Source organism: Aquarana catesbeiana, linkage group LG04 (genome assembly GCF_042186555.1).
Source record: "Aquarana catesbeiana isolate 2022-GZ linkage group LG04, ASM4218655v1, whole genome shotgun sequence".
Classification (NCBI taxonomy): Eukaryota; Metazoa; Chordata; class Amphibia; order Anura; family Ranidae; genus Aquarana; species Aquarana catesbeiana.
In genome coordinates, this window is record NC_133327.1 from 311,196,710 (window position 1) to 311,219,174 (window position 22,465).

General features: G+C 42.3%; 1 protein-coding gene across 1 annotated transcript in view; it reads left to right on the forward strand.

Moving 5' to 3' along the window:
* Positions 1 to 9,599, forward strand: part of LOC141140045 (CD109 antigen-like) — a 121,121-nt gene extending 111,522 nt beyond the window's left edge. Inside the window, exon 33 of the mRNA XM_073626807.1 lies at positions 8,304 to 9,599. Within this exon, the coding sequence (XP_073482908.1) occupies positions 8,304 to 8,485 (182 nt within the window). The 3' untranslated portion in view covers positions 8,486 to 9,599. The remainder of the gene's footprint in view (positions 1 to 8,303) is intronic.
* The last annotated feature ends 12,866 nt before the right edge of the window (positions 9,600 to 22,465 follow it).

A 22,465-nucleotide genomic window follows, 5' to 3' on the forward strand; every position in this document is an offset into this window, starting at 1 on the left:
TGCTCGCAACCTTTCCTCATAACTAATATCCCCCAGACCCTTTATTAGCTTAGTTGCCCTTCTTTGTTCTCGCTCCATTTCCAATACATCCTTCCTGAGGACTGGTGCCCAGAACTGGACAGCGTACTCTAGGTGCGGCCGGACCAGAGTCTTGTAGAGCGGAGAATTATTGTTTTATCTCTGGAGTTGATCTCCTTTTTAATGCCAATATTCTGTTTGCTTTGTTAGCAGCAGCTTGGCATTGCATGCCATTGCTGAGCTTATCATCTACTAGGACCCCCAGGTCCTTTTCCATCCTAGATTCCCCCAGAGGTTCTCCCCCAGTGTATAGATTGCATTCATATTTTTGCCACCCAAATGCATTATTTTACATTTTCTATAATAAACCTCATTTTCCATGTAGTTGCCCACCCCATTAATTTGTTCAGATCTTTTTGCAAGGTTTCCACATCCTGCGGAGAAGTTATTGCCCTGCTTAGCTTAGTATCATCCGAAAATACAGGGATTGAACTGTTTACCCCATCCTCCAGGTCTTTATGAACAAAATAAATAGGACTAGTCCAAGCACAGAACCCTGGGGGACCCCACTACCCACCTCTGACCATTCCGAGTAATCCCCATTTATCACCACCCTCTGAACTCGCTCTTGTAGCCAGTTTTCAATCCATGTACTCACCCTATGGTCCATGCCAACGGACCTTATTTTGTACAGTAAACGTTTATGGGGAACTGTGTCAAATGCTTTTGCAAAATGCAGATACACCACGCCTACGGGCCTTCATTTATCTAGATGGCAACTTACCTCCTCATAGAAGGTTAATGAATGACTCTTCACGAGTCCAAGCTGATTACTGCTAATGATATTGTTCTCATTACTAAAATCTTGTATATAGTCCCTTATCATCCCCTTCAAGGGCTTGCATACTATTGATGATAGGCTAGCTGGTCTGTAATTTCCAGGGATGTATTTTGGGCCCTTTTTAAATATTGGTGCTACATTGGCTTTTCTCCAATCACCTGGTACCATTCCAGTCAGTAGACTGTCAGTACAAATTAGGAATAATGGTCTGGCAATTATTTGACTGAGTTCTCTAAGTACCCTCGGATGACAGCCATCTGGTCCCGGTGATTTATTAATGTTGTTTCCCAAGTCTAATTTTAATTCTGTCCTCTGTTAACCATGGAGGTGCTTCCTGTGATGTGTCATAAGGATAAACACTGTAGTTTTGGTTACTGAAGCCCCCTGATTCCCTCGTGAAGACTGAGGAGAAGAATAAATTCAATACCTTCTTCATCTCCCCATCCTTTGTAACCAGATGTCCTTCCTCACTCTTTATGGGGCCAATATGGTCTGTCCTCCCTTTTTTACTGTTTACATACTTAAAGAATTTATTGGGATTTTTTTTGCTCTCCTCCTCTATGTGTCTTTTGTGTTCTATCTTAGCCGCCCTAATTGCACCCTTTTCTTGTTGCATTCTTTATAAAGTCTGAATGCTGATGATGATCCCTCAAACCCATCTCTCCTCTGTGTTTTTTGTTCCTAAGATTTTATCCCAATTCATGCCTTCTAACAAGGTTCGTAGTTTAGGGAAGTCGACACTTTTGAAATTCAGTGTCTTTGTATTCCCCTTATGTTTCCTATTTATGTGATTTATACTGAAGCCAATTGACCTGTGATCGCTGTTTCCTAAATTGCCTGGTATTTCCACATCCGTGATCAGGTCTGTATTGTTGGTAATCAGTAGATCCAGTAACGCTTTATTCCACAGCGGCACTGCAACCGGAGAGGAAATCAGGACGAACATGATTCCTTTATGATTTCCTGGGTCACTGGGAAAGCGATCCTCGAGCAGCCATCTTGGGTCAGGCAGAGCTTATCCCAGGCTTGGCGCACATTTTGCGAGTAGATAAAAGTGCCCCATCTGTTTGAGACAGTAATAGCATTAGGGAGAGGTTCCTGATGAGGAAGGAAAACATAGGGTCCCATTTTTTCTGAACACCTTCCCGAATGGACACTAGATGGCCAAGCTGCATTCTGTCCCCTCTCAACAGACGCTGTCAGTCCAGCTGGAATTTGCTTCTTCCACATGGCTGGCAACAGTGAGTGCACCCGGCTGGGTAGCCCTCCCACCAGGTTTGTTGTGGACTGTTACTGCATTCCCTCAATTCAAGTCTTCTTTGGCACCTACCTGTGTGAATCATTGCCTTCACACCATGCTGCACCACACCTACATCCTGATTCTTTTCTCTCGCCTCCATTTGTTTGGAACAAGCAGCATAGGTGTGCACATGGGGTGTGCCTGAGCACAGGCACTAAGATCTCCTCCTCCCCACATAGCACACTTTGTAGCTGAAATCTGATTCCCTCATACATAGCTATGAACTGCACAGTGTATAGCTGGCTACTGCAGCTGAGCTGGCTTTCCAACCATGGATTTTCACAAGTCTGAACTGCAATACAGTAGCCATCTACATGCTGTGCAGATCATAGCTTTGTCTAAGGGAATCAGATTTCTGCTACAGTGTGTGCTATGTAGGGAGAAGGGGATCTTAGTGCCCATGCTCAGGCTGTGTACCATGCAGGGATGGGAGAAAGAGCTCTGCCCAGAGCCCTGTCAGTGTTGATCCCTGTCTTCTGCCCTGCTGACCCCTGTCCTTGGCTCAGTTGACCCCTATCCTCGGCTCTGCTGATCCCTGTCCTCCACCCTGATGACCCCTCTCCTCTGCTTGCGGACCCCTGTCCTCTGCCCTGCTGACCCCTGTCCTCCTCCCTGCTGACCTCGGTCCTTTGCCCTACTGACCACCAGTACACTGCGTTTATGATTCCTGCACATTCCCCTGCTGACCTCTTATCCTCCACCCTGTTGACCCCTGTCCTCTGCCCTGCTGACCCTTGTTGGGTGCGTACCTTCATACATACAGCGGAACCATGGAGTAAAAATGTAGCCACCCTCTAACAGAAAGTTTGGTCAAAGCAGCAAAATGCATGACAGACTTAAAAGAAAAAAAATCTATATATTGCAGGTTACCAATCTTTAAAGAGGAACTAAACACTACTATCCATTACAGCAAAGGAAGCTGTCATTTTTGCCTCTGTTTAATTTGCAACTACCATAGTGCTGCACATGTAATTATTTATGACACAAGCCTTTTGATGGTTTGACAGTTTGGTTGAAAGCACAAGCAAATATGACAGTTAGCATTCCTGGCATGCCTTGAATATAACTGTTTTTGAAACAATTAAATCAATGGGTTTAGTTCCGCTTTAATTATGGTGGCTGCATTAGTTTTCTTTTTTAGGCTTTTTCCCTTAATCTTCATCTGGTTATCTGGTCATTAAGCCTATTTTTTTTTATTTCTTGTAAGACACTAAGCTGTCAAGCAAACAGGTGACAGGTTACAGTGGTTAGTTTTTATTCATTTATCAAAACTTCTTAAAAAGGGTTAGCTGAAATTGGTCTTTAATTTTTTGCATTTGTACAAACTAAGTTTGCTAGTGCATCTAACGCTACCCTGTCCACAGATTGATACTGCCCTTGTCCAAGATGTCGCTGGTGCTCCTCAAAAAAATGGCGTCACGCTAGAAAAGGAAGTGTGTTACTAGCCAGATCACTAGGTGAAGATAAAGAAAGAAGCTTAAAAAAGCCCAGTGTATTTACCACATTAAAGGATTAGTAAGCTGAAATGTGTCGCTTTCCAGACCTGAAGCATTTGGGCCAACTCCATGTTCTCTTTTTTACCATTTAGCATAGATAGAGCACATTCCTGCTACTACTCCTGACTGCTAGCGACATGTGGCTTTATATTTAGTTTGTCTCTGCTGCCTGCCCACAGATACCTGGTCATCTTCGGTCACCTGAATCTTTTCCTGTTATTAGCAGCTGGTTCATAAGTTATTCAAAGCCTGGCCTTGTACCCTGGGCTATGTTGCCTCTGCTTTGTGGTGGAACATGTCAAAACCCAAACACAGGGGGACCAGTTCTGCTCCCTAGGTGCATTCAGCTTACAATTCAACATACCTGCTAACAGACAATGAAGAAACCAATAACCTAAATGAATAACCTCTTTAATAAGATGTCACATCACAGTATTGATATGGCATTAGCACACCAATTAGTTGTCATTAAGAAAAGTACAAAAATAAAAGAGGGAACACAAGTGTGCCTATGAGTCCAAAAAATGTACGAGCCACTGTATGAGGTATTGTAAAATAGGAAAATGTAGAGAAAAAGTTAAAGCATGGTTTAGGATACACTAAGGAGATCTCTCCCCTATTCTCTCAAACCCTGGAAGGGATCTGCACATCCGTTGTGATGTTATTGCATAGAAAGTATTTATATTCAGAAGTGGATGAGAACTCATTGCAGTAGAACCAAGTCCTTTGAAACTTACCAGGTGTACCTCTATCTGAAGCAGTGAGGCTTTCCATGAGTTCAGTTTCATTTACTTGAGTCATCCACATGGCTATTGAAGGGACAGGAGATTGTTTCCAACATTGTGGGATACAACTCATATTGGCATTAATCAAGTGTGGAAGAACAGATCTCTTGTATGTTTTGAAGGATTGGAGGGAGGGCAGGTCCAAAAGGTATGTAAGGAAGTGCCTGGCGCCGAGTTGTCAGTCCAACATAAGTCAGAGTTTACTGGAAACATAGCATGTAACGTTTGTGGTGTCCTATACCACCGGGTAAGTATCTTTAAACTCAGTCCCTGATATTTTGTGCACATGGATGTTTTGTGAGCATAATAAAGCATCTTGTTCAGAAGTCAGTTGGTGCTGAAGATCTGCTTCCCACTTTTCGAGGTAAGGAGGAATAAAATTGTCGGGTGGATTATTAAGTAAGTTGTACATAATAGAGGCTGTAGGCCTGAGTGGTTCCTGTTGTTCACATTCCTTTTCAAACTGTGTGAGTGGTTTAGAAAATTAAGTTGCAATCGCAATGAATGGAGGAAATTCAATAATTGTGATAACCTTCACGACCCAAGATATGGTATCCGAGTGTTTTACATTGATTGTCCCAGCTTAGGCCAGTTTTGGAATGTAATGAAGAAGTTTGCTCTCTATATCTTTTGCTGGATTTGTTCCCTAAACTGAGGATTTACAGGAATAGGGAAGAGAGGGAAGGATAAAGGAGAAATATTTCCTATTGAGAAGAGATTCCTACACAAAGCCCATGTGAACCGATAGTGGGGTCTTTACTGAAGTAGGGACATTATCTTGACAACAAGAGAGTGTTAATGGGATACTAGTAAAGGCTTGTTCCAAGTATAGCCATTGTTTTGTACGACCGTGACGACACCAGTCAATAATTCTTGTAAGATGATAGGCTGCATAATAAATAGAGGGAAACATTTGAAGCCTCTGACTTTTGATAATTATTCTGAAAATTGGACATAAAGAAAAGACTCTGCCAGTAGGTTTGGGAAGGAGACAATTGGGTTGGTGACATAAAATATTATGTCATCTGCATAAGCTGCAATCTTTTGTACCCTGAGATTGTTCCAAGACATACTTGTAATATTTGGAATTGCTCTAACTATGCACAAGAATGGTTCTAAAGTGAGAATAAAAATAAAAAGAGATAGGGGGCAGCCCAGCCTTGTAGCATTCGTTATTTCTAAAAGGGAGGAAAAAATACCACTCACCTTGAGACTGACAGTCTTTCACTGTGTAAAAATGCAGATAGTTTCTGTTCATCAGGGAAAGGGTCCCTGAACATTTTTGAAGCTGATTCCAGACAAGTGGGTGTTGCCCACAAAAGAGAGGATTCTCTAGTCAGGGCTGGTTCACACCGAAACATGTATGTTCTCATGCATTTCCCGCACGTTCCTGTATGGTCCACTAGACCATGTAAGCACTAATTTTTCAGAATGAACAAAAAAAAGATGTGGGGTCCCCCTCCAAACTCCATACCAAACCCAGCCTGGCAGGTCAGGAAAGGGGTGGAAGAGTGACAAGGGCATCATCCCCACAACCGTGGCTGGTGGTTATGGGGGTCTGTGGGCGGGGGGCTTATCGGGAACCCGTAAGCCCCCTTTAACAAGGGGGCCCCCAGATCCCAGCCCTCCTATGTGAATGAGTATCGGGTACACTGTATCCCTACGCATTCACCAAAAAGTGTACAAAAAAAAAAAAGCCAGAAGACAAGTTTTTGAAAAATTCCTCCCACCCCCCACATGTTGAGGGCATGTGGCCTGGTATAGTTGGGGGGGAGGTGCTCGCTGTGTTTTTTTATTATATAGCTGTCAGTGGGGAAACCCAGCTGATGACTCATCGGTTGTTAAGGATGCCACGGCTAGCTTCCCAGCCCCGCTCCTTAACAGCCAGCTCACATTGAGCCTTGATTGGGCAAGGTTTTTCCTTATAAGGGCACAGAATGCACTGTGCTGTGCTTGTGGGGCGAACACCCAGCGAATACCCTGCAAATTTGGGTGTTCAGTGAATGGCTGAACAGGCAAATATTTGGCCCAAACTCATGCTCAGGCCGAACCGTTCCCCCAACACTATTACCAAGTAATTGAACAGGTGTACCTAATAAAGTGGCCGGTGAGTGTATATGTTATTAGTTATTTATTTTAAAATATTTTATTCTATTTAGTATTTATTAAGATTTTTGTATTTATCATGAGTAAGAATGACTTCCTGTTTTCAAGGACTTGTGCGTGTGTGCTTTCTCTTTTTATATATACTGAATAGATGAGATTGAGGCAGCTCTGTCCTTTATAGTTGTGCAACAAAATTAGCAAGGAGGATGACAGATGTTTGTGTTTGTTGTTATGCTAAACAACCTCTGTGCAGGCAAAACTCTGTAACTTTGATGTTTGGATGAATAAAAGTGGGCAAAAAGCCCTAAAACGCATTCTACTGAGTGGAATGAGTCCTTCAAAAACTCTCCATTTTAAATCTCACAGATGTTAGAAAGGCTTTATTAATGGGTAACAGGAGGTAACAAAGCCCTCACAACTACCAGGAAAACAAGCAGCTTAACTAAGCTTAAATATGTCCCCCATTCTAAGTCCTTTACTAACTACTCTGTAAAAGAAAGATGTGTATACTTACCTAATCTAAGGGTGCTCCAGTGCAGTCATGTGATCGGGTCCCAGAGCAGGCTTCAGGGGAGACGAGGGAAAACAGACAACAAATGCCCTATAGTAAGTCTCTGGTGATGTCACCGCGCAGGTTCTGCAGCTTTTTCCTCTCCCCTAAAGCTGGCCACTGGGGAAATCACGTGACTGGAGCAGCCTTAGATTGGATAAGTATACACATCTTTTCTTTAACAGAATGGTTAGTATAGGGATTAGAATGAGGATGGAAGCAGGTTGAAGATTCAATTTTGACCAGACTTCCATTTTAAGAAAATGAATGTGATTGTAAAGTCAGAAGATTTTTTTATCCTAGTGCATTCTATGCATTAAGATGAAAAAACCTTCCGCGTGCAGCAGCCCCCCTAAAACCTTCCTGAGCCCATCTCGATCCAGCAATGTTGCAGGAGAGTGTCGGCTGCCCGGGACTCTGCCTCCTCAATGGCTGAGATGGCAGCACGGCACCATTGGCTCCAGCTGCTGTCAATCAAAGCCAGTGAGCCAATGAGGAGAGAGAGGGGGCAGGGCTGAACCACAGCTCCGTGTCTGAATGGACACACAGAGCAGCGACTCAGCTCGGGTGCCCCCCCATAGTAAGCTGCTTGCTGTGGGGGCTCTCAGCGGCAAGGAGGGGCAAGTAGCGCCGGCGAGGGATCCGAGAAGAGGAGGACCTGGGCTGCTCTGTGCAAAACCTGCTACACAGAGCAGGCAAGTATAACATGTTTGTTATTTTTAAAGAAAAAAAGAGATTTTAGTGTCACTTTAACTGTAAGAACATGCACAGCTTTTGTTTCTATGGACCTGGAATGTATTGAGCTTTTGAAGCTTTTGAGGTTTTGGAGTGAAAATTGGGCCCTAAAACAGCTGAGTTTTTCTTGATTTTCAGATTTTACTAAAGTGTATAGCATTGTGAATTATGAAACTTTTATCAAAGGTTAGCATTAGGTAATTTGCAGTAAGTAATAAATCTATTACTGAATACTGTATTTTTATTTAAATTGAAGTGACACACATTTTGTTAGATTTTGGATTTCCTGCAAATTTGACCAGTTTGACAAAAGATAAATGTGACATTAGCGTGAAACTGTGAAGTTTCACCATATGTTTTTTTGTGTAATATAAAATGCAAATCATACTACAAGAGCATAAAAACATTAGCAACTATCCTGTTCCCTATAAATGTCATTGTATTGCTATTGTTTCTCTTCTTTTCTTTTTAGGTAGCTCTGCCTCAAGAACATATAATTTGAAGTCAAGTGACATATGCGATGTATGTGGTACAGAATGTGTTTTTTGTAAGACTGTTGATTCTTGGGATGATAATGAAGAATTTAACAGTGCCACTTCACCTGGATTGTCCCTCTTTTGGTTTTGCAGTGTTCTATTGTTGGTTATTTTTTAACAGTAATGTTTACATGCTCAACAAAAATGTTCTTATTCATGTATAATTTATGCGTTAGTTACCCTAAAATAGACCTAAAGCTGAACTTTAGGCAGGCATAAAAGACACAAAAAGATTGCAGGACGGATCACGACAAGGGGCCAATCTGTTCACGTGCTGACAAGAAGCATGTGGATAGAAAGAGAAAGCAGAGTGACAAAGAGATTACTTTACAACTGTGCGGCTTCTCTTTTCATTGCACTGTCACAGGCTGGGGTGGGTTGAGGACAACATGGGCTCATATAAAGTAGGTAGAATGATAATGGCTACTGGAATGAGGATATTTATTAGAAAGACAAAAAATGTACTGTAGACTAAATCTCTAGATTGACGGTATATAATGCAGCAAAAACAAGTTTTATTTTTTACCAGGCTACACATTTTTACAGAGGGGGAATGGGAAAAACCTTATTTATGTGCTTTTTGATAACTGTGTCCTTTTTGATGCAGTTTCCCCTCATTTCGTGTCTAGGCTGTGTTGTTGTCCAGAACAGGAAATTAGGATAAATCTCCCCAGTGCAGAAACAACAACAATAGCGTGATGGAACTCACCCAACACTTCATCCAAAACTTAAAAAATACAGTCTGTGCTGGAGTTCCACTTTAAATCAGAACTCCAAGCATATAGCTAAATGTTTTTATCCCCAATCTTCACACAATTACTCAACTTCATCACACTGCTGACATCCTCTCATCCTCTCTCCTATATCTAAATTTCCTTCCAGCCCTCAGTGACAGAAACATGTCAGATTTGCATCAATCCTGCCATGCACTGTGTCTGATTGGCTCATAAAATATATCCACCCTCACTCAGTTTGATGTCTACTATGTTGAAAATTATTGTAAAAAAAATCAGATTATATAGCATTTTACATTTTAATGAACACATAAATTGGCTAGATGGGGTATGTTTTAACTGTCTGGAGTTCTTCTTCAAACTATCTTTTCTTCTTTAGTTACTGTGGTGTGCTGCTCCTTTATTCTGGTTTACGTGCACACTTGTATAGATAATGGTTTCTCTTAGAGAAGCATATTGTTATTGAACATCATTAATAAATACGTGTGTTCTTCTGCATTTTCTCTGTTTGTGAATCTGATGAAAGGTTTGTCTTTAAATTACTTTTAATTTCGTACATTTGACCATACACCAGGGAACATATAGGGGTTGATTTACTAGAGGAGAAGAAGCTGTTCACTTGGAAAAATTAATGTTTACGTTGCAAAATAAATGATAATAAATAAAGAGAAACTGTGTTCACTCTAATATCCAATCATGTGCAAGCTTTTTAAAGAAAAAAAAAACAGGCTTTTTGTGAGCACATGCTTCGTTGATTGAAATAAATACAAGTTCTTGATATTTACTAAGTGGACACTATTAATCAATCCCATATTCTATACTGAGAAAAGAAGTAGAGGTGGAACTAGGGTGAAGTACAATGTATGTTCCCATGGACAAACACAGTTTTCTCTCATAGCACTTTGTCATATCAAATTCCAATCTTTTAAATATATGTTCAGGTGAATCAAAATCTTATCCCTAGCTAGCAGTGTTTCCTATATACTCACTTCAGCAAATTGTTTCCCCCATTACTGATTTACCATGCGTTTTTTTTTGTGCTGTATCTCTGTAAGGAGGTAGTCATCCTGGTTATAGAGTAGTGTTTTGCTTACTTATCTCAAAGCTTGTGGGTAGGTGCAGAGTGGTGAAGAGGCAGTAAACACTCAGATTCCACTTGCAAAAAAACAGAACTGTATTGAAATTGAAGTTCAGTAGTACACAACAAGCCCAGCGGGAAGACAACCCGAACAGGGGTACTCACAGGATGCACAGCGTTGACTAATAGCAGTAGGTATCAGGTGTGCAGACAGCGTCTGTCATCCAGAAAGGATGGCATGTCCCTGAACTTTCCCTACGGGTTTGGAACCTCTCCCCAACACCAAGCACTGTCCCTGATAGACAGGTGACCTGTCCCTACTCTAGCCACATGTGAAATGTGTGACAAACCCAGGAGTCAGGGTCTTAAATAGACTCTGCCTGACCCAAAATGACCATCAAAGTCATATGGGAAGCCAGCATTTAATTGCATGTTGCCTCCTTGTGACCGAGGACATCATAGAGGAACTAGGTTCCTCTTGACTTCCTCCTCCACCTGCATTGCCGCTGCAGAAGAGCTCCATCTGCAGTGGAGAAAATAGATTGTACTATCCTACAATCTGGCCACCCCCACATGACTGATGATCTGATAACTAATGGGATAATACTCAAGAATCAGCAGGATAGATTTAGAAAGCACAGATCCACAGAATGAGTGAAGAAGAAGCGGGGACATCCTTACACTGCAGGTCTTCAGGTAAGACTTCCTTTCCAGGAAGAACAACAGTGACCTTACCAAATTTGGCTAGACTAGCAGAGGCACCCATTCAGAGGCAGAAGTGTCTTGAATTATTTCACACTGCAGATATACAGCTATGAGGCTTTGGACACAGTTACATTCTAGTAAGCGCATTGCTATTTCCAAGGATGAATTCAAGGCAGAATATTTTTCAGGGGACTGTTTAGGCACAATTAACATTACTGGATGAGCCAGTGGTGCTCCAGATGAGCAGAGACAAGGAGAAAAAGAGGGATACAAAGTCAGAGAGCCTTTTAAGGCCAGAATTCAGTTGTACTATGTCAAAAGTATGGCAAAAAGTGTAGTAAGCAAATACTCATATTCATAAGGTTGCTAGATACCCATCCTAAAGTTAGGAAACATATGTTAGCACATATGGAGTATATGACTTTCTCCATGCAGAGTGTGGGTGGTCGCACTCAAAACATTCCAGGGTTTTCCGGAAATTCTTGCACTGCACTAGGTTACGATCAGATCTAGTGAACAATGTTAAAAAGGATGTAGCCCCAAAATGAAACCAATGTCAAGGTCAACCAAGGACAGCAGAGGCACCCATTCAATATAAATTATAAAGAAGCTTAACCTCAACAGAGACTTTAAAGACAGATAGTGGAAGGGTAGGAGTAAGAAGCATAATATTAGTAAAAAATATAACAAAAGTTGATTCCAATGAATAAAATGTTCCCAAAATGGGGACATATGTACAAAAAAGATCAAAACATAATTTGACATACAGTGGGGACGGAAAGTATTCAGACCCCCTTAAATTTTTCACTCTTTGTTATATTGCAGCCATTTGCTAAAATCATTTAAGTTCATTTTTTTCCTCATTAATGTACACACAGCACCCCATATTGACAGAAAAACACAGAATTGTTGACATTTTTGCAGATTTATTAAAAAAGAAAAACTGAAATATCACATGGTCCTAAGTATTCAGACCCTTTTGCTGTGACACTCATATATTTAACTCAGGTGCTGTCCATTTCTTCTGATCATCCTTGAGATGGTTCTACACCTTCATTTGAGTCCAGCTGTGTTTGATTATACTGATTGGACTTGATTAGGAAAGCCACACACCTGTCTATATAAGACCTTACAGCACACAGTGCATGTCAGAGCAAATGAGAATTGTGAGGTCAAAGGAACTGCCTGAAGAGCTCAGAGACAGAATTGTGGCAAGTCACAGATCTGGCCAAGGTTACAAAAAAATTTCTGCTGCACTTAAGGTTCCTAGGAGCACAGTGGCCTCCATAATCCTTAAATGGAAGACGTTTGGGATGACCAGAACCCTTCCTAGAGCTGGCCGTCCGGCCAAACTGAGCTATCGGGGAAAAGAGCCTTGGTGAGAGAAGCAAAGAAGAACCCAAAGATCACTGTGGCTGAGCTCCAGGGATGCAGTCGGGAGATGGGAGAAAGTTGTAGAAAGTCAACCATCACTGCAGCCCTCCACCAGTCAGGGCTTTATGGCAGAGTGGCCCAGAGTGGAGAAGCCTCTCCTCAGTGCAAGACACATGAAAGCTTGCATGGCGTTTGCTAAAAAACACCTGAAGGACTCCAAGATGGTGAGAAATAAGATTCTCTGGTCTGATGAGACCAAGATAAAAATTTTTGGCCTTAATTCTAAGCGGTATGTGTGGAGAAAACCAGGCACTGCTCATCACCTGTCCCAACAGTGAAGCATGGTGGTGGCAGCATCATGCTGTGGGGGTGTTTTTCAGCTGCAGGGACAGGACGACTGGTTGCAATCGAGGGAAAGATGAATGCGGCCAAGTACAGGGATATCCTGGACGAAAACCTTCTCCAGAGTGCTCAGGACCTCAGATTGGGCCAAAGGTTTACCTTCCAACAAGACTGTGACCCTAAGCACACAGCTAAAATAACGAAGGAGTGGCTTCACAACAACTCCGTGAGTGTTCTTGAATGGCCCAGCCAGAGCCCTGACTTAAACCCAATTGAGCATCTCTGGAGAGACCTAAAAATGGCTGTCTACCAACGTTTACCATCCAACCTGACAGAACTGGAGAGGATCTGCAAGAAGGAATGGCAGAGGATCCCCAAATCCAGGTGTGAAAAACTTTTTGCATCTTTCCCAAAAAGACTCATGGCTGTATTAGATCAAAAGGGCGCTTCTACTAAATACTGAGCAAAGGGTCTGAATACTTAGAACCATGTGATATTTCAGTTTTTCTTTTTTAATAAATCTGCAAAAATGTCAACAATTCTGTGTTTTTCTGTCAATATGGGGTGCTGTGTGAACATTAATGAGGAAAAAAATGAACTTAAATGATTTTAGCAAATGGCTGCAATATAACAAAGAGTGAAAAATTTAAGGGGGTCTGAATACTTTCCGTCCCCACTGTATATGCAACAAAGCACCCATCAGCTCCAGACCAGGTGATTAGACATCTCTCCACAATTTGCCCACCCTCCCTCTGCAGTAGAGGTGACTTACTCATATCCTACTCGTTACAGTCCTCTCATGTTGCATGGAGCTGGTCTTTGATGAGCCTTTTATATGTTTTTATCCTGTAAGTGTGTTTTTACCTGGTGTCATTAAACATCATTTGTTAATACTACACTCAGGTGGCGCTTCCTTCTCTACCCCTCTCTCATCCATCACAGAGCCAGCTCTCTGAGGAAACAGCAGCCGCCTAGCCTACCAGCCTACTTTAACCATTACATTACCGGTTACCACTTAACCCTTGAACTTCCAGCCTGTCCCCTATGGACTAAGTTGCCCAGCCCTTTATATCTCCTGTTATATATGGACTTGTGTGTTTGCGCTTACAGTTACCAATACTCTGTTGGTCTCTTTGGACGCACCTACCTTTGTTATGTTTAGCTGGTCTGGATATGCTGCTGGAACACACTACTAAAATACATTTGCTATTCATACCCATGATGATTACTTTTGTAGACAAATTGCACCCTCATCCTCTCCACTGAGGAAGGAAAATTATATAACATTTCCGAAACGCATTGGGCTTGGGTCAAGCTGTGAACATCTTGGCAATCCTAGTGGCCTCTTACTCCCAGTAGGTTTGGTGCTCCAGTGTACCTCTTGATCAGGGGTGCTTTGTTGCATATATGTCAAATTCTGTTGTGACCTTTTTCTAGTACATACGTCCCCTTGGGGGGAACATTTTATTCATTGTAACCAATAAACTTTTGTTATATTTTTTACTAATATTATGCTTCTTACTATTCCCCTTCACCTATCTGTCTTTAAAGTCCCTGTTGGGGTTAAGTTTCTTTATAGTCGCTATTTGGAATGTTGACAGATTTAGTGGGCTCTTAGTGGCCTATCAAGCTATTCCCTTTGCCCATTCAATATAGAGGTACTTCCAAATCAAATTTCAAGTTTCTTCAGGAAAGTCGGTATTTATTGATCACAAAACAGGTTAAAACACCATCAATGCATTTAGTGGCTCTTTAGTGGCCACTATGCCTGGAAAACGTGTTCAGTACACTGGATAAAATACATAAAAATATGACAAAAACATTTTTAATGTAAATTCAACGGACTGGGCATTTGCCTGGTGGGCATGCTATTCTCCATATTGTGATTGGCTCTTGAAAGCTGTGTACTAAGGATCAGATTACCGCACGATCGCTTTGAATGCAGCATTTTTCGTACACTTTTCTGATCATGTGTACTAGGCATTAGATGTAGTGGTGGCATACTGTATGTAAAGCTTCCAACTGCCCATCATTTGGATGGATTGTCCTCCTTTTGGAACAAAATTCCTCCCCCTCCCCCTAGTTGTCCCTGTTTTTGGTCTGATATATATACAGTACATCAATAAAAAAAGTACTATAAAAGTATCAAAATTGTTATACTATTTATTATTATTTGAAAAACCATGGAAAGTGATGAAAAAGTTACTTATTGGTTTAACCAATCATTTTATGCATATGCATTGTTCATGATCCTCCTAATGGGGGCACAGCAGGGGTATGTCCTTTGCCTACATACCTTGTACTACAAAGTGTCCTTGTTTCGTATTTCAGAAAGTTGAAAGGTACTTTGTCTATGATAAACCAACGTTTAGTAAACAATGAGTAAAGATACTGTAACAACAATACTTCTTTAATTAGCATTTCTGTTAATAGGTACTGTGCAGCAGGATTGTAAACATTTCTACAAGTAGTGGTGGAATTAAAGCGGTATTAAACCTCAAGGCTCCTTTCACACTTATAGGACTTCAAAGTCACGCGATTTTAACGTGATTTCGTGGCCGCTATTTTGCCGCGATTTTACTGCGATTTTGCCACGATTTAGGAGCAGCACTACTTTGTACGATTTTGCCACAACTTTGGCATTAACCATTCTCAGCTTGTGCTTACAAAGTAGTACTGAAATCGTGTCTATATTATTTAGGTACGATTTGCATGCTTCTTGAGGGTTTAACATTGAGGTCTATGGAGTACAAATGTATGGAAGTTGGACCAAAGTAGTGCTGAAATCGTGTCTATATTATTCAGGTACGATTTGCATGCTACTTGAGGGTTTAACATAGAGGTCTATGGAGTACAAATCGTATGGAAGTTGAACCAAAGTAGTGCAGGGACTGCTTTGAAGTCGGCACAACTTAAAGTCGTGCCAGTATGAATGGTAGTCATTGAAAATCATGGAGAATGACTTGTCATATGATTTTGCAGTACAAAATAGTGGGACAAGTCGTATAAGTGTGAAAGGGGCCTAAGGGCCAGTTCACACCACATACAGTCCAGTGGGTTTTTCTGCATCAAAAAACGCATGGACAGAAGGCTATATGGTTTCCAATGGCATAGTTCACACCAGTGCGATCAGTTCCAGGGCTTTCCAGTTCCAGAAAAAAAGTAGAACATGCTGCATTTTTCCTGCACTGGACTGTACTAGGATTCGGTAAAATGCACCAAAAACACACCAGACGCACCAAACGCCGGTACAGTGGGGAAAAAAAAAAAAAACAGGAAAAATGAAGAAAAAAAGCATCTGGAATGCATCAGGAAACGCATCGGGAAACACACCAAAAACACACGTGCATAAACGCACAAGCACACCACAAAATTGAACTTCAGATACGTTCTGGATGCGTTTCTGCATGTACGTTTTTAGCTGGTTTTTGCTGTGTTCCAGTGCGATTTTGATGCGTTTTCTGATGCATTCCAGATGTCTTTTTTCCTGTCCTTTTCCACTGTACTGGGGTCCCGGGCGTTTTTGATGCATTCCAGTGCATTCCGGTGTGTTTTTGATGCGTTTTACAGTGTTCAGTACAGTCCAGCGCAGGAAAAATGCAGCATGTTTTACTTTTTTTCTGGAACTGGAAAGCCCTAGAACTGACTACACTGGTGTGAACTATGCTATTGGAAACCTACTTTCCATGCGTTTTTGATGTATACAAAAATGCACTGGACTGCATGTGGTGTGAACTGGCCCTAAAATAAAAATGTAATATATTGCAGCTTACCAATTTTTAAATGTGGTGGCTGCATTATTTTTTTTTCAGGCTTTATTCCAATTTATTTTCACCTAGTGATTCTGTTGGTGACAAACTTCCTGTTTCCCCACTGTGGATGGAGGAGCAACAAAGCCACCTCTGGGCAGTAGCATTTTAAATCTGGGGAGAGGGTAGTATTAGATGGACTAGCATATCTAGATGGAGTTGAGTATCAAATGAAAGTGTTACTAAACCCACAACAGTAAAATCGGTCTGTACTGTATATGCAGTAAAGCATGCGTGTTTTACTCACTCACTCAACCTAATCCTCCGCATTGTGTGAAAAAGATGCTTTATCCTGTCTTCTCTGATCTGTTCCACTGATTCCAAACAATGTCCGGATAAGACAGAGTTAGTGGAGTCAGTCTGCACATGCTCAGTTTGGTGTGTATTGCTAGAGAGTTTTTCTTTTCCTGAGAAGAGTGCATGTGATCAGCACAGAGCCAATCAGCACTGTCCAGACAGAGGGTCAGGGATCCTGATAGAACAGCTCAGTGCAGTGCATGAAAACTCCTCCTACAAGCTTTACCAAGAACTGATAGAAGTCACAAGACTGCTATATACTGCTGATGAGAAAAGGTATTTAGCAGTTTATATTTACTAAAATAATTGCATTTCCATGTTCTGTGTACTGAGGGAGACCAGATATAGTGAACCCTGCAGAGTTTAGTAACACTTTAACCGCTTAAGGACCGCCCCACGTACATATACTGCGGCAGGGCGGCCCTTAAGCGCAAAATCATGTACCTGTATGTGATCTTTTACTGTGGTTCTGTGGCTCACCCGTGCCGCTGGAGCCCCGCCCCCACTGTGATTGGACACAGCGGGAGCCAATCGGCAGGTCGGGCGGACGCGATGTCTGCCGGGATCCACTGATCGTTCTGAGGAGGGGCAGAACGGCGGTCTGCCTATGTAAACAAGGCAGATTGCCATTCTGCCAGAAGGGAAAATGGAGATCTGTAAGCAGAAACACGGATCTCTGTTTTCTCCCAGTCAAAGCACTCCTTCCACAGTCAGAAAGCACTCCCTAGGGCCACACTTAACACTTTGATCGCCCCTGATTATCCCCTTGCCTGCCAGTGTCATTAGTACAGTAACAGTGCATTTTTTTAACACTGATCACTGTAATAATGTCACTGGTCCCCAAAAAGTGTCAAAAATGTCAATTAGGTGTCCAATTTGTCTGCCGCAATGTTGCAGTCCAGCTAAAAATTGCTGATCACCGCCATTACTAGTAAAATAAATAAATAAATAACTAAAAATTCCATTAAAATATCCCATAGTTTGCAGACGCTATAACTTTTTTAAACCAATCAATATACGCTTATTGAAATTTTTTTTTTACCAAAAATATGTAGCAGAATACATATTGACCTAAATTGATGAAGAAATTAGATTTTTAAAAATTTTTTTATTGGGTATGTTTTATAGCAGAAAGTAAAAAATATAGTTTTTTTTTCAACTCAGAGGTAAGGGGATAAAACCGAGTTTCAGCTAACACTTTTTAACCACTTCAGCCCCGGAAGGTTTTACCCCCTTAATGACCAGGCCATTTTTTGCGATACAGCACTGCGTTAGTTTAACTGACAATTGCACGGTCGTGTGATGCTGTACCCGAATAAAATTGATGTTTTTTTTCCCCCCACAAACAGAGCTTTCTTTTGGTGGTATTTGATCACCTCTGCTGTTTTTATTCTTTGCGCTATAAATAAAAAATACCGACAACTTTGAACAAAAACAATATTTTTTACTTTCTGCTATAATACATATCCAATAAAAAAAAAAAAAAAATCGAATTTCTTCATCAATTTAGGCCAATATGTACTCTGCTACATATTTTTGGTAAAAAAAATCCCAATAAGCATATATTGATTGGTTTGCACAAAAGTTATAGCGTCTACAAAATAGGGAATATTTTTATGGAGTTTTTTTAATTTTGTTTTTTATTTTTACTTGTAATGGCGGCGATCAGCAATTTTCAGCGGGATTGCAGCAGACAGATCGGACACCTAGCTGACACTTTTGACACTTTTTTGGAAACATTATTACAGTGATCAGTACTAAAAATATGCACTGACACAGTATAAATGACACTGGCAGGGAAGGGGTTAACATCAGGGGCGATCAAAGAGTTAACAGTGTTCCCTCAGGCCTGATTCACACCTATCATAGCCAACATTCCTGATTTTCCCGGGACAATCCCGATTTTGGGACCCTCGTCCCGATTGGAGGCCGTCCTGATTCGGGATTTTGCCTTTTGTCCATGGAAAAAAGGGAATGTTTGGCTCTGCAGCAGTTCTGGCTCCTGGCTCCAACAAACTGGCCGCCGGCGCCGCCGCAAGAGCTTCCCCCTTGTGTTCAGCTACATCTCCTCTTGTTCCTCGTGTTCAGTGGAGAGGGGAGGGGCCGATCCGTGCAGCCAATGAATCTGCTTCTCTCTTCCCAATTCTCCAGCCGGGGTTAGCTGCACGGATCGGCCCCTCCCCTCTCCCCTGAACACGAGGAAAGAGAGGAGATGTAGCTAGACTGCAGCCAACACTCTCTCTGCAGCCAACACTGGGGCACTGATTTAGGAGGCACTTGGCTGGGGGCACTGATTTAAGAGGCACTCTGCTAGGGGCACTGATTTAAGAGGCACTCCACTGGGGGCACTGATTTAAGAGGAACTCCGCTGGGGGCACTGATTTAAGAGGTACTCCACTGGCGACACCTGACCTAAGAGGTTCTGTACTGGGGACCCCTGATGTAAGAGGCACTCCACTGGGGATACCTGATGTAAGAGGTACTGTACTGGGGACACCTGATGTAAGGAGGCACTCCGCTGGGGACACCTGATGTAAGGAGGGACTCTGCTGGGAATGCCTGATGGAAGGAGGCACTTCGCTGGGGACACCTGATGGCATCTGGTGGCAGGGGACACACTCAGGGCTCCCGCTGAGTTCAACTCACCATAATGTAGAATATTTCATTTTATATTACAATGTAATAATAATAATAATGCTCTTCAACCATCCACACACCATAACAACCATGGTGTCGGGATAATTGAAGCGCTAACACCAGGTGTTTGGAGTATCTTTATCTACTGATTGTTAAACTTTATGGAATACACATATTTCTATTGTGGTATAGGATCTGGGCCTGCTGTCCCTCCATCCCTCTTTCTTTCCTTGCCTCTCTCTCTCCTTCCCTCCCTCCCTATTTCTTTCTATCTCCCCCCATCCCTCATTCATCTCAGACATGGACCACACCCCCTTTGAGCCACACCCCTGTAAGCCACGCCCACTATTCAGTTGAAACCATGCCAAATATTTCTTCCCCTTCTACACCTCACCTTAAAACGCATGCCCCGCCCCTTAATTATAATAAGACTCTGCCCACATTCAAAAAAGTGTCCCTATACATTTTTTTACAATGTTGGCAACTATAACCTATGCAGGTTGCAGTTTGCATATTCCAGGTTCATTTTGCATTTTTCAATACACGATTTTGATCCATTGAAGTCTATTTTACCAGAAAAAAAGTCCCTGGCCCTTTTCACAAAATGCACAGATGTGAACTACATCCATAGGAAACCATGTTAAATGGACTGTATTGTGTTTCTGCAAAACTGAAAACACACGAAAAAATGCACAGGTGTTCATGTTCATAGGTGTGAACCAGGCCTCAGTGTGTTTCGAAGGGGGGGGATGGGCTCACTGCATGGACACTCTGATCCGTGTTCCTGATTAGCAGAAACACTAGATCACAGTGTCCATGCCTGACAGTACAGCGGTCTGTATGTTTACATTGGCAGGCCACCGTTCTGTCTCTGCGGGGAGCGATCGCGTCTGCCTGGCCTGCTAATTGGCATCCCCTGTGGCCAATCAGTGCGTGATCGCAGCTCCAGCGGCGAGCGTCCCCCAGTGGTTATTGATAAAATCACGTACTGGTACGGAATTTTGCGCAACAGAGCCATCCATGCATGGCAGGCGGTCGGGAAGTGGTTAAGCAGTTACAACATTTTATTCTTTTGTGATAAAAGTTCTACATAAATAAATTAAAGCTGATCATTGTAAGCACCCTTGTCATTGGTAAATGGTTTATCTCAACCCTCTAAATGCTACTTTTGCAGGACAGCTTGGTCTGTTAAAGGAACATAAAAAAATAACAGACTTCTGCCTTGTACACACGATCAGATAATCAGATGATAAAAATCGCTTTTGGATAGTCTGATCATTAGTACACAACTTTCCACAGCTGAACACGACAGTACATCCAACAATATCTGAAGGGACAAACACGAAAACGTTGCTCGGACGATAGGCCAGAGAATGACAATTGTTTAACCACTTAAAGACCGAGCTTCTTTTTGACACTTGTTTACAAGTGTAGCGGTGTAGTTGCCACTAGTAACAGACAATCCACCAATTCACCCCCCTGCCAGACTTCATACATCACTTGCAGAGACAATGAACTGTCTTTTGCTGGTTTTGTTTTTGTTGCTTTATTAGGGGGTACAACTTGGATAGGGGAAAGGGGATATGGGATGCCCATAGAATTGCCATCATATTTTAAGATAAGCACAGCAGCACATAGTTAGAGCCAGAAGATTGGATGTGCATTTAAGCTGAGTATGAATCTCCTCCTGCATCTCCATGCAGACTGTTGCTCCTCCTGTGGTTCACTCCCGCAGACTACTGTTCTCAAGAATTCCCCATCCATCACCGTGTAAAGGAGGACAACACTCTTGACCGTGTAAAAGTGATGGTCTTAGAACTTTTTCTCCTCCTGCCCAAACTTGTTTCCTCCTGCACAACTTCTTAATACTTTAGGTAATGTCACATCTTCTTTTTGAGCAATAAGGATCCACTCTGAATAAGTCCCTAAACAGGCTCTGGTTGGTCGCTGCTACTAGGCCTGAGGCCTGTAGCACCTCTCCCCAGAGGCCTAGTAGTTTAAAAGCAGTCTTTTGGATAGTGGACTACTGTTCCAAGCTAGCCCAACCTGCAAATCCTGTGCCCTCAGGCCACATCGATTTGGCGCAGATACCAACAGTCTCTCCTATTCACCGTGTAAATAATGAAGACTTTGCTAATGACCGTGTAGAAGCAAAATTCCCTCACAGACTTCCTGGCATATCCAGCCCCCCACTGTGGTAACACTCACCGACCTTCCACTGCCCTGAGTCCTTGATGAGGAACTTGACTGGGCCATAGGTTCCGACAGCTTCATATGCCCTCTGTGCTTCAGGAGCTCTTTACCACCGACCGTGTGATGGTAAAGACATTGCCAATGACCGTGTACAGGCAAAGTTCCTTCACAGTTCTCCCCGGGCCTCCTCCTGCGATCGGTACACCCCCCCAGATGGGGGTGCCCTCCTGCTGCTGCCTAATATTTAATTCCTCACTTCACTCAGCCGACAACTCCCCATCAGTGGCATATCACCTCAGTTTATATAGGAGGCTCGCCCCCTGCCAATACCAATTGGGAATTGGTCAGGGCTCCCACATGAGCTGCCTGCCACTCCAGTTCCAGGCCCTGCCCCTCTTCCAGAATATTCTCCCTGGAAGCAGGGGAGGCGCCTCAGAACTAGAGAACAGGTGGTCACACCCACTGCTACTCTGACCACTCCCAGCCCCCAGATCAAAACAGACAGGCCTAGCTTGCAGCATAGGCCTGCCTACATTTGCCTGTGCTGACAGTGGTGGTCATTGCAATACTTTATGTCACACCATATTTGTGCAGCGGTCCTAAAAGTGCAATTTTTGGGGGAAAAAATACACTTTTTGAGTTAAAAAATAAGACAACAGTAAACTTAGCCCAATTTTTTCTATATTGTAAAAGATAATGTTACACAGAGTAAATTGATACCCAACATGTCACGCTTCAAAATTGCGCCTGCTCGTGGAATAGCGACAACATTTGGCACTTAAAAATCTCCATTGGTGATGTTTAAATTTGTAAACATCCCTTGTAATAGAAAAGAAGCATGACAGGACCTCTTAAATGTGAGATCTGGGGTCAAAAAGACATCAGATCTCAAATTTACACTAAAATGCAATAAAAAAAAAAAAAAAATT